This window comes from Drosophila ananassae, chromosome 2L (genome assembly GCF_017639315.1).
Source record: "Drosophila ananassae strain 14024-0371.13 chromosome 2L, ASM1763931v2, whole genome shotgun sequence".
NCBI classification, from domain to species: Eukaryota; Metazoa; Arthropoda; class Insecta; order Diptera; family Drosophilidae; genus Drosophila; species Drosophila ananassae.
The window spans coordinates 20,784,397-20,797,703 of record NC_057927.1 but is presented as its reverse complement, the minus strand read 5'-3'; the positions used below and the strand labels follow the sequence as shown (position 1 = coordinate 20,797,703).

The following is a 13,307-nucleotide window of genomic DNA, read 5'->3' as shown; positions in this document are numbered from 1 at the left end:
CTGAAATCTAACGCAGATTGTTGCGTGAGTCAGAAATGCATAGGTTCAACGAACTAAGTGATTTGCTCCACAAAGACTATTATATTAAATTAAAATATAAAATATAATTCTATTAGGAAAGTCTGGACAAGTCAGAGGTGGAGGCGGCTATACTTTCCAGTACTTCAGTAATACAGAGACAATTGCGATGAGAATTGGTTGACACTTTGAGAAATCAGAAAGAAATATATTATTTTTTTGAAAAGTGTCTTGTTGCAACACCACCCACATTAATTGTCTCTTCAAACTGATTTCGTTGGTTGGCTGGTTGGTTGGACTTTATGATTTCCATTCATTTGGCGGCAAACAGGAAGAGAAAGTAATGCATTGCAGCGGCTTCGACTTCAGCTTCAACTTCGATACTTCGGACTGTGCGGAGTTGGACTCTGGGGCGCTCTCACTTCATAAATTTTAGCAGGCAAGGTGTCAAGTCAATGCCAAAGAGCCAAGAGCCAAGAGCCGAGCTGCTGCTGCTGCTGCTGTTGTTGAGGACGCGGCTGTTGGGCTACCACACTGGGCTTTAATGGAGTTTGGGGCTTCGAGTTGAGTTGCTGGCCGCCAAGTGAATGACAGTTGCCACCTTGAAAACGGTTGCCGCGGCAGCAGCTGTCGTCGCAGCTTTCATTTCAGAGTCAGAGTCAGAGTCAGAGCCAGAGCCAGAGCCAGAGAAACAGGCAATTGCACCTTTAGTATCCGTTTTAGACTCTCAATAAATCATAATTTTAATAACAAATTTGAATTCTATCCAAAGTACTCTGGCTTATGGGGCGTATAAGTGATCATTTACTTTCGTTTCATCGCCGTCTGATTCATGTTTCTTTTTTGTTTGAAAGCAAATTTCATTTCATTTCTTCATTTGATTTCATTTCGCCGATCTCCCCCCTGCACCCCTTTCTGCTTGCAACAGATACTTTCCTTTACTTTCATTTGAGTGAAAGATACTCGACGCTTCTCCCACTCTTTCTCTCTCAGTAACTCTGTTTTGCTGTCTCAAGTGCTCTCCCCGCTCCCGCTTTTTAGTGTTTTTTAGTGAAAAGGACCAATTTCAATTTCACATTGGTTCGCTTTCAAATATGTATCCACGAGATGCTGTGTAGTTAATTATATGTGCATGGCTATCTGGCAGCTGCATTCACAGCGCGATGCTGCCTTTGCCGGCGCGCTCATTTGTAAAAGTATCTTATAGATAAACAGGAAGTGAAATGAGTTTGAGTTGAGTTGAGTTTTTAGTTTTCCGTAACTTTTACTTGCAATACGATTTTATTTTCCCTCTGAGCAGATTAGCCAAGTTTTTCCAAATTACATTTTCCAATGGGCTTTTCACTCTTTTTGTTGTTTTTTTTTTGCCGATTCATGGGTGGGCGTTTGACCGAAAAGCGTTGAGAGAAAGGCTATATTTAATAGTTTCATTGTAAGGGTGGGAGATGAAAAGAAGCTAGGAATGTGCAAGGAATAAGGCTAGGAACATGCCAGGAATATGCCAGGAATATGTCAGGAATATGCTAGGACTTCTCCCTACAGCTGTAGTATCTTCTCCTTATGCTGTAGTATCTTCTAATATGTTAGCTACGCAAATACTTTCTAACAACTATCAAACTTCACAGGCCAGCAGGCCAGCAAAGTGTTAAATTCTCGACAAGCGATGCAGGTGGGGAGATAGGCGCGGTTAACAAGAATTCTCCTTCTCTTTTCTCTGGCCCGGTGAAAGCGACAGAGATTAGATGGCATAATTTTCACGCTTTTCCGCTAAAAAGAAGTGCTCTGCCCTCATACTTCGCCCCTTCAGAGAACTGATTTATTATACAAATTAAAAAACGACCACAAAGAGGTAGAAGAGATAGGAAAACCGTCTAGTAATTAGTGAGAACTGAGCGCCGTGTCATGATGCAAATCAGGGGAAAAGCGATGGGCACGAGATCTGAGCTAAGAGATATTGAAGAACCAGACAAATGCGATATAATAGAAGCGATTAGCAACAATAAAAAGCAGTTTATGTGGCGGGTAGGCCGCCAGAGTGAGATTATACATATTAAGAAGCCAAAAGAGCCGGGGCCAGAAAGCTAGAAGGGGAAAGAAGCGACCTTACAAGTCGAAACGACATTAAGTAGCTGCAAGATACACACACTCTTGGCCGCAGCAAGCCGCTTTTGCTCTTGAGATACTTTTGGACATGAAGCGGAAACAAGCGGAAACTCACACACAAGCTCAGAAGAATCGAGGGACGATCAACAAGAAACGCAATAGTGATGTCAAAATTTCAAGCTAACTTTTATACTTTTATTTATCCATTTAGTAGCCTCCTTATAGACTTGGCTTGAAAATAGCCAACCAAACATCTCTGACAAATGGACAGAAGCTATGGGGCACGCCTGTGAGCGAGTTAACTCTTTGGCTACATCATAAATTTTTAATGTGAAGATGTGTAGAGAGATGCAACCACAAAAAAAATAAAAAAAAAAGAAGGACGGGACGGACAACAAACAAGATCAACAGCAGTCGGGATCGCGTATCTTAAAGATACAAATTACAAGCGGTAGACATTGAGATTGGAGGCCCAACAACAACAACAACAACAACAACAATAAGAGGCAGCATCAAAATGATTAAAAGAGCTAAAGAGCATGTCTCCTCCTCGACGTTACGGTTTCGTTTCCGTAGTTTCAGGGCCACGTTAAGACCGAAACAAAATGGCAAACGGAACACAGAGCAGGAAGCTAAGATACTCGGACGAGAGACTGTATCTGAAAGTCTGTCATCATTTTTGTCACGCACGTTGCCATTTGAAGGCTTCTCTTTTGCGGCTGTCGTCTCTTCTCTCTGAAGACCGAAGACCGATCTTCTGGTGTTTCTTCTGTCTTTCCTTTCAGCTTCTTCATTTTTTCACAGCTGCTTGGCTTCTTTGTGGCTCTTTGTTGCCGCAAATGCCGCCGCTGTCTGCCACTCGAATTTAATTTGTTAAGCGTTTAAGCGTGCCGAGACGAAATGGAATGAAACAGGCAAACTACAGTACAGTGGGACAAAAACAATTAAGATTATTAAAAAGTAATAATAGCCTTATACTTCAAAAAGTAAGAAATATTAAACAGGAAACCTCTGTCCTCAAAACATTCTTATTTTTATTGAAAGAATCTGTAATTTTGACATTCATTTTCAATCACTTTTGTACCACGGCCATGACTGCGTCAGTTTTCACCGAGGCACTCATAAATCGCTTCGTCTCACTGTTACCATTGACTCTTGTAGGGCTCTCTGGTAAGTATCTTTCGGATGCGGATTCAGATTCGGATTTATCTATTGTTTATTTTGAAATCCAGTGTCTTGTCTGTTCGACTAGTCAGTTGAGCTTCGTGTTCAGATGTCCGCATGTCCGCATGTCCGTTTGTCCATTGATTTCAATTATAACCCAGTTTCATTAATGCAGTTTACATTAACCCCAACCTCCCCCATCTATGTTTTTTAGGTTAGCCTGTCCCGGGGTCCGAAATCTCATTGTCAGATAATTATCAGTGGGTGTGTGTGCGTGTGTGTATTTTTCGAAACCCTGACCTGAAACGGTTACAGTTGCCACTAGCCACTGTGTGTTGGACTCTGATGTGCGTATGTTTGCATATTGTGGGAGTATGTGGGTTGGACTTGGACTATTTCCCCCCCCAAACTTCCGTAGAATGACAAAATCCTTTTCGGTTTAGTTACAAAATTATGAATAATTTTAAGAGTTTCAAACTCTTTTTTTTTTCAGTCAGAGCTATGATTATTTTGTGACGAAAGAAACAGCCATGTCATTGTCCATTAAATAGTACTTTTATCTTTTGCCATAACTTTTTTAATCTAGCTATGGAAATCGATATTTGAACAAGGACAATTACAGATAATGGCGAAGGGGAGGGCGGGCATACAATTATCATTAAATGCACGTGGCGCCCAGGGAGCCAACCCAGGGAATATGACACACCCAGTAATGCGAGGCGTCCTGGAGGTGAGATTCCTGGCGACAAGGAGTCATATTTTTGTTGTTACTTTTTTTTTTGTATTCTCCCTTTGTGCTCCATGGCGACGGCGACCATGAAAAGCGACCCAATGATAAACGAGAGACCCGGACCAGCCACTGCCATACCAACAACAACACCAACGGCAACGGCAACGAGAGCTTCACGAAAATTGTAGTTGATGACCCTCAGATAGACGCTCTCAAGGATACGAGAGTAAACGACGTCAGCGACGGTTGCTGTTCGCATTAACCAACCAAAGGTTAAAGGTACCAACAACAACTAAAATTACTACAACAATCAACCAAAAAAAAAAAAGAAACAAAAAAACCAACAACTAGAATCACAAGGTTAGAACATTGCTCGACACTCGCAGTTCAGTTGAGTTCACTTCAGTTCCAGTACTGCCTGGGTTTCACTTTGGATTTGGGTCTGGTGGGGTTACCCAGAGACAGTCCAAGGGAATCTGAACAAGGCAAGACATTAATGTCCTATTTCGAAAAGGGGTTGACATAGATGGGGGAAGGTTTGAAGGTTTTTTTTTTAAATCATAACTCAAAGAGACTTGTTCTTTATGATATTTCATATAATTCAGTCAAATGTGTCGATTTTTGTTTATATTTCAAACTGTCTCCCTGAAAAGCACCCAAAAGTAGGCAACAAAATTGTATTTTAATATATATGAAGTGAAATTTATTCTACCTTTCCATTATAATCATACTACCCACTTGAAAATTAAGGGCAAAAAGTATCGAACCGCGTAAATTATACAGCGAAAGGTATAGCTCTGGCTAGCAACAGGCTACTAGCTTACTAGCTTACTTGCTACTAGTAATAATAGTAGTAATAAAATAGAAGCGCAGAGACAGGGGGTGATTGCATTAATCAAGCTAAGAAGAACTAGCAGATATATATAGAAGAGGCGATAAGGGCGGGGGCCTCCACCATCTGGTGCGATTCAAGTGAATCAAATAATTGTAGTCTTCGAATGGAAATTACAAAGAAGAAGCCAAACATGGCCAACGAGGCTATCGAGGGAGGCGGATCGAAGAAGGAAATAACATCATTGGGGCGTTTCAACATCTAAAGATTGATATACGCTCTCATGAAAATAGGAAAAATCAACATTAAGAATTTATTATCATCGGAGTTTCTAGCTCCCTAAGATTGTTTAAAAGATGAGCAGAGATTCATAATTCTGCTACAGTCTAGACCATAATGTGCTCTTAAAAATGTGGCAATAAAAACTATTAATCATCAACTTCCATTTCATTTAATTGTTTTGAAAGTGGAGGCTGTTTTAGTGGCATTATGGTTAAGTATTCCCAAATGTGTTGAAGTTCTTCAGTCTGCCACTTCAACAAATGTTTCTCAATCGCAATTACAGCTGAAATCAAATTACAAAACTTCTGTTAATGTTCTAGAGGATTGTAATATAAATCATTTTATAAATCTTGAGTGAAAACAAGGTCTCTTAGACCTTTAAACACTTATTATTATTTGAAAATAAATCGATTTTTGTATATTTTCTTCCTTTATGGGATAGACTTCTATCCCCACTTCAGAGACAAAAATAAATAAAGGCAAAAAAATAAAAAAAAATGGAGCAGAGGCAAATGGAGGCATCAGTTTTCAGAATTGGGTCAAGTTTCGGTTTTATTACCCCAGCCATGTGAGTGTGCGTGGAAGTTGGCTCCTCTGATTCCTCCATACCAGTACCATCACCATTCCAGTTCCCCAGGGCACACACCCTGGGATGCTCTCTGGCTCTGCATGCGTGTATAATTTTCTTTGATTAAATCATAAAATATGCAAAAAAACACAAAGCCAGAAAATAAATGTACAACAAAAGTTTTTTTTTTTCGGTGCCCAAAAAAGCGGAAACTAGGTCAGAGTTTGGGGCTGACTGCCCCAAAATCACAAAAACAAAAAACACAACAACAACCAGAGCAACCAGAGCAACAGCAACAGTCATTTCTGAGTGAGAAGCTGAGAGTTATTTTTGCGGTTACTAAGCTGTCTCACACGGCGTATGCGTAATATTACAATTTCATGGGAAGAGACTGTCTCTTGAGCTTAAAAATATTAAATTATTAAAATATTAAAATTAAAATTAGTAGTAATAATTATAAAACGATCCTTATTCTTATTTTGTCCTAAAAACTCCAATAAAGACCTCAAAATTTTGGTTTTGGTTGGCAACCCTGCTCCGTCGGCCTAAAAGGTCAAACTGCAGCGTCAATCAGCAGCGGCAGCAGCAGCGGCAGTTGCCAGTTTTGAGTAGCTATGAAAGAGAGGGATAGGGGAGAGGAGGAGAAACGAAGGCGACCCCCGGCAGAAGGCGAGTTGCGGGGCAATTAGCGCGCAATTGACCTACATTGGGGCAACATTAATGGTGTCAATAGTAAACGAGACTGCCAACGACAACCTCACTGCTGCTGCTGCTGCTGCTTCTGCTACTGCTGCTCAGGTCTGCTCTGCTCTCCTCACTTTAGTTGTTTTTGGGATTTAGTTTAGTTTAGAGAGCAAACTACAGAAATATTTAGAGTATAGGCCTCCCAGAGAGCACCTCCACTCCCACTCCCTCCCAGCATAAAACAAATCAGAAACATATTTTTTAAATCCGAATTCCGAGAATTATGCCTCACCTTCGGAAAAGTCTAACAACCTTGCTAGGCGGGTGGTGCGGTGGGTGGTGCAAGAATATTTGTATGAGAACCACCTTCCTATGACGTCAGTTCGAGGAGACTCGGGTTCGACCCCGGTAGCAATTGCTACTTTTTCAGTAAAAAATATATCTTATTAACAAGTAATGTTTAGTTTTTTCCAATTAACTTGGCTCTAGAGCCAACTCTAGAGTCTAGAAAGTAGATTCTTTTTGCAGAAAAATTCTTCCACCTCTAAAAAAAAAAAAAAAAATAATCCAAGAATCTTGGCCAAACAATTAAAGCGATGCGTGCGATTTCTTTGGCCTGACACTGACTGTGGTTGTGGTTTGCTGATGATGCGATGCTGTTGTTGTTATTGTTATTGGTGGTAGTGGTGGTGGTGATGGTGGTGGTGGTGGAGAAGAGACAAGCCCCCCACCATCATACGCAGAGCCACCCAGACCGGAGCAGAGCTATGGCAGAAGCAGAAGCAGAGGCAGCGTCATCGGCATCGGCATCGACATCGACATCGACAGCGGCATGTAAGTTGTACACGATAAATGAGAAATGAGGTTACCTACTTTTTAAGAAGGTCAATACGACCCAAAACAAATGAGCGAGGCAACGCCAAGCAGCAAAGCCAACTGAGACGCTGGCAGCGACAGAGACAGACTGAGAGCGAGTGCAAGCGAGCGAGAGCGAATAAAGCTCAGTGACCATGTGAGCAGCGTCGACTGCGCTGCCAGCCAAGCATACTCGGCACCACAAACATTACAGCAAACGTTTTCAATGAAAACAAAAGTAGTACACGCTGCCGAGACAACTGAGGCTGACGCTGCTGCTCACGTTGACGTTGACGCTGACGCTGACGCAGAACGCTGGCAGCTCAGTCGATGCCTCGGCTGACGTCAGCGTTGGCGGCAGCGGCAGCGGCAGCGGCAGCGGCAGGCAGGCCTGTAAGTCCAAAGTTGGTGACGAATTCGAATTTTTTGTTTCGGGGCTAAGAGATTTCGGTGGCCACATGCGAGGGCGACTGCGCAGCTGGCGTGCTGTGGCGAGGGCGCGGCCACGCCTAGTGGTGACCACATTTGGCGGATTTAAGAGCCAGAGCCAGTTCTATAGCTAGATGTTCTTCTCTTTTAAGTTGAGAGGTAGGATAGAATATCTTATAGATCTTATAGAATATGGTTCTAAAAGCAGTATCTCTATATGAATCTTTTTATAATCTTATATCTTATTTCTTAAGATTGATATTCATGAAAGATATTATATCTTACAATCTGTAGAGATTCTTGTAAATTTCTTTTGAAATTAATAGGATACTAGTAGGATATGAAGCTACTTACTAAACTCAATAATACTCATGGAAGATGTAAATATTATATCTCATAGAATCTCCTCAAATCTAAAAAATATATGAATTCCCACGATTAATTCTAAAATTAGTATCTTTTATGAAGTTATAGCTAGTAGCTACACCCAGTAAGATCATCAATCTTGTAGTATGTCTTGTTAAGCTTCAAAATCATAGAACATATTATTATTATATCTTGCAATCTTTAAGAAACCAATATTGTGCTTAAGATTGTACTTAATATTGCTTCTTAAATCAGTCCGAGTCTAAGTCCAATCCTAAATTAATCTTTAGCTAGTCCCTTATCTTAGATTTTTAGCTTGTTCCTGTAATATTCCTGTAAAATACCACCTTTAAGAAGAATTATTAACTCTTAAGATTGGTTTTAAGATCATTAATTATAAAGGCTGTATATGATGATAAACCGTTATTATTTAGCTTGATATTCATAAGAGATATAACATAAGTATCACTTGCTACCTTTAAGAAGAAATTTTAATTCTTAAGATTGGTTTTAAAATCAATGATGGTATGTTCTATATATGATGGTAAACCTTACTCCCAAGAGACTCATAAAATACAGTGTTATTTAGCTTGATACTCGTAAAAGATATTGATTTATCTTACAATCCCGTAAAAGAAATATTAATTCTTAAGATTAGCGACAGCCTAAAACTTTCAGATAAAAGATACTTTACACAATACTTTCAGGTAATGCCCTTAAATCAAGTTTTAGCTTCTTTTGCAATCCCCAAATGGCAACACAGCCGACACCTCCAAACCAACAGCCGGTCGTTTGTAACGAGGCTAAATCGGAGCAGAGGCAGAAACAGGGCCAGAAGCAGAAGCAGAAGGCGGTGGTGGCAGAGCCGAACGCCACCAACGCATCTCGGTCGCAGTCAACTGCAACTGCGACTTGGCCGGGCAGCGCTGAAAAAATTGCTCAGCGGCGGTGGCAGTGGCGTTGTTTTGCTTTTAGCCTCCACCTCCTTTCCACATTGTGTGTGCATTGTTTCGCCGCATTTTGTTGTAAACATTTCTGTTTGTTGTTTCGCATTCGAATGTTTGCGGGCGATTGCTGAGGAGACTGTAATGTTGTAATTGCGATTAGTTGCTATTGTATCTTTTAACGAAGAACGACTGTCGATCCATTTTTTAATTCAAAACGACAGACCAGAACAGTTCTTGGTCCTTGGTCTTTAATTAAAATTGAATTCCAATGGATGCCACATGCTTTCTGCCAATTAGGGATGATAAAGGGACCAACAGACTAGCAATCTCCCCACCCTCTGCAGAATATGGGTTAAAAGCTGCCACTCGACCCATATCATATAATACCCTTGTGGTGTGGTTAACCAATTAGGTTAATATAGCAACAAATTTTGAATCAATAACTTCCCTGCAACGCCCAGGCCCAGGCCCAGGCCCACACCCACGCCCACACATGAGGCCAACACATGAGGGTCAATGATTGTAGTTTCGTTGCGGGTGGCTGGCTGGCTGGCTTGGCTGGCTTCGCTGGCTTGGCGGGCAACACAGATACAGATACACAGATACAGATACGGATACTGAAATGAGTCTCCCATACAGATACAGAATTGTGTCATTGTTATCGGGCGCGGAATCGTGAGTTTTGTGGCATGAACATTGAAATGAAATCATGTCATCGATATAAATATAGATCGAGAATGTTTTAGGGTGTTTCGTTCTCTCTATCCGTCTCTGTTAGTGGCTCTGGGGGGCTACCCTCTTTTTATTCTATTTGTCAACGTCAAAATGACAAAGTTTGAGGGTCTCACACGCACACACTACCAACACACACACACACATACTGTAGCCAGAAAAAATATGGACTAGCTTATTAGGGAAAAACCTTCACTCTCAATGACCAGCACATTGATTTCCTCATACCCTCGAGACTACGAATATCAAAACCCCACCAGCCTGATATGATAAAACCATGAAACCCTAAAAGCTCTTCAACAGGTTCAAACCCACAGTCAGTGTCACAAAAGCGACAAGCCCCAAGAACCTTGGATGCCGAAAAAGCAATATTGGGGGTATATTGGGAAATATTGAGAAATATTTTGGTTATACAGTGCGTATACTTGATATAAAGTGAAGGACATTGAGTTCTTGCATGTTTTGACATGTTTATAAAGAGGGAAATTTTTCTTCCCAAGGGAAAGATGACTAAATAGCCATAGGAAAATATTTCGAAATTTTTGTGGTAATACAGAGCGTATACTTGATATGTAGTGAAGGAAATTGAGTTCTTGCATGAATTTTATTAAAGTAAATTGTTCCTCTCAAGGGAAATTGCAGTGTATAAAACATCAATAAAGTGAAGGGAAATATTTAGAAATTTCTGTGGTTATACAGTGCGTATACTTGATATGTAGTGAGAAATTGAGTTCCTTTATGTTTTGACATGAATTTAATAGAGGGAAATTGTTCTTCAATGGAAATAGCAGTAAATAACCAATAATTAAGTATAGGGAAATATTTAGACATTTTTGTGGTAATACAGTGCGTATACTTGATATGTAGTGAAGGATACTGAGATCTTTCGTGATGCTGTTTTATAGAGGGAAGTTACTGTACCCTAGGAAAATTTCAGTAAATAACCAACAATTACGTATAGGGAAATATTTCGAAATGCGATGGTAAACAGTGCGTATACTTGATTTTATGCAATTCAAGTTTTAAAATGAATTTTCTTAAGAGGGAAATTGTTCTTCCCAACGGAAATTTCAGTAAATAACCAACAATTAAATATAACCCCTGCATACCTATGTATGCCCTCTCCTTAAAGGTCTTCGCATTGAAATATTATCAAAGGTAATTACGCAAAATCATAGAGCAAAACGACCTTATCGCACAAATTGAAACAGCAGCATGTGCGTTGTACACTAACAATAACAAAGTGGCTTTTGTAACCCACGATTACAACAAAAAAAACACACAAACACACACTATAAAGTACACTATAGCATGTAAGTGTAATTACAAATGCCTTTGGCGCAAAAGTGGAAATGAAAACACCTTCGCACAAAATAGAAAAAAAATAAACAACAAATTACAACAAAAAGCTTGCATACACTTCCTCGTATGCAAATAAAAAAAAAAACTACATAAATAAACCGTTACAATAACAAAACATAAACAATGTCACAGGGAGGTGGAGAGAGAGAGATTACTACGGCGCTACGGTATCTGTGTATTAGTGCCCTTCTTGCCTCTCTTTTTTACTCATTGTCTGGGTAATTCACCTTCGGTCAAATGAATTAAAATGAATTAGCACGAGGCTTTCTAGCCCTCTCCCTCTCCCTCGCCCTCTCTGCACTATCACTTAAAAGAGATACTAAGAGAGACAGGAAGAGAATTAGGATCTTTACTTGAAGAGCTTGAAGGGTTAACTGTAAATAGCTATTTAAGATTTATATTTATTTTTCAACCATCCCCTTTTTAAAATCATTTACTTTCTCTCTAAAAAACGGTGAAAATTGGTGAAAGTGAACTCCGTTGGGGTCACCATACTATACTCCCACTATACTCCATTTCCACCCACTCCCTTGAAGAGTAAACAATATATAATCTTTATGTCTAAAGGTTACCAACTACAATTACAATTACGCCAATTGCAAAAAAAAAAAAACTGCAATTTTTTTTTTCCTTATTTTCATTTCACTTTATGAAAACGAGGGGTCAGGCGATATTTATCTCCCATATGGTTTGCACTTGACTATAACGGTAATTACATCTAGGCACGGCATTGCCCCTGAATTTTAATGCAATACACACACACACATACACACACACACACACACACATATATAGACAAGTAAGAGCGCACATGTGCATCAAATGTTGCATTATTCCTCGATTGTTTCCTCTATTCGCTTTTTTTTTGTTGTTTTTTTTATGTGATGTATTTTTCATAGCTTTTAACGGTAATCGCTGCTAATGACGACATTGAGTTTTCGCTGCCCGGCGTGGGCATTACTAATTGATCGCCAAAGATCATCAAACTTTATGGGAGTGAGCTGGAGGTCTCATTGTAATTGAAGATTTTTTGAAATGATTTTTTGAATACGGAAATGAGATACTATTATGAGTAAGATAGATTATTAATACAAGTATCTTAACTTATAATAGTTTTCTTTGATTCTTACCTAGCCAGATATGCAGTGAAGGATATTCAAAGGGAAATTTCAGTAAATAACAATAAAATATAGGGAAATATTTGGAAATTATTGGCAATACAGTGCGTATGCTTGATATGTAGTGAAGGACATTGAGTTCTTGCACGTTTGACACAAATTTTATTGAGGGAAATTGTTATTCCCAAGGGAAATTGCAGAGAAACTAACCAACAATTAAGTTGGTAACAATTTTGTGGTAATACAGTGCGTATACTTGATATGTAGTAGAGGATATAGAGTTATTTTATATTTTGACAAGTATCTTAACTTACAATCAAATTCTTATGATCTTCTTTGATTCTTACCTAGCTAGAGCCATTCTAACATGAGATAGCCCTCCAAGAGGCAGCGCCAGGGTATCCACTTTGAAAGATTTTTCTTCAACCACTTCCCGCACAGAACTCAAATGGAAAATCAAAACTCTCGCTTTAATTTTTCCAACTTGAACTTGTACTTTAAAAGTCAAATGCTTAATAAACTATTTTATTTTTGTTTTTTTTTTTTGGCACAAAATAGATTTAGTTTTAATGGTTAATATATAGTTTTCATTTTGAATTAATCCTAATTAGAATAAAAAATGAATTATTTAGTTATATGAATAAAGAGCTTTAAAAACAACGCCTTCAAAAAAACGTTATTAGAGAGAAAAATAAACAGAATATAGACAAGTATCTCGGTTATAAATTTTATCACATTCAATTGTGAGAGGAACGTGTGCGATCATATAATGACCAAGTTCTGTACAACCCGTCGTATACGTGATATTTGCACGCGAAATAATCAAAATGGCAAACGCACACAAACAAAGGAATAAAAAAAGAAAAAACCTCATGTGTCTCACACACACATACATCCATAAAGAAGGGTGAAAAAACCAGCGTACAATGTTCAATGCCAAATCAAAATAAAAAATAAAAATAAAGCCAACAACAAAAGATACTGGCCTGAAACAACATCAAAAATGATTCAAGTTATCAGCTGAATTTTGTGATAAGCTAAATTAAACAAAGACAAAGACTGGCATACTGGTCTTTCTCTCTCTACGGGCACATGGCCCGCCGGCGAAAAGAAATCA

The 13,307-nt window shown here is 39.2% G+C and overlaps 1 protein-coding gene across 2 annotated transcripts in view; it reads right to left on the bottom strand.

Moving 5' to 3' along the window:
- Positions 1 to 13,307, bottom strand: part of LOC6501566 (protein roadkill) — a 60,509-nt gene that overhangs the window by 38,253 nt on the left and 8,949 nt on the right. Inside the window, exon 2 of one of the 2 annotated variants that reach the window (XM_032455574.2) lies at positions 12,538 to 12,793. The exons of the other annotated variant lie outside the window; for it this stretch is intronic. Coding sequence (XP_032311465.1) covers positions 12,538 to 12,551 — 14 coding nt within the window. The 5' untranslated portion in view covers positions 12,552 to 12,793. The remainder of the gene's footprint in view (positions 1 to 12,537; positions 12,794 to 13,307) is intronic. 2 annotated transcript variants of the gene reach the window in all.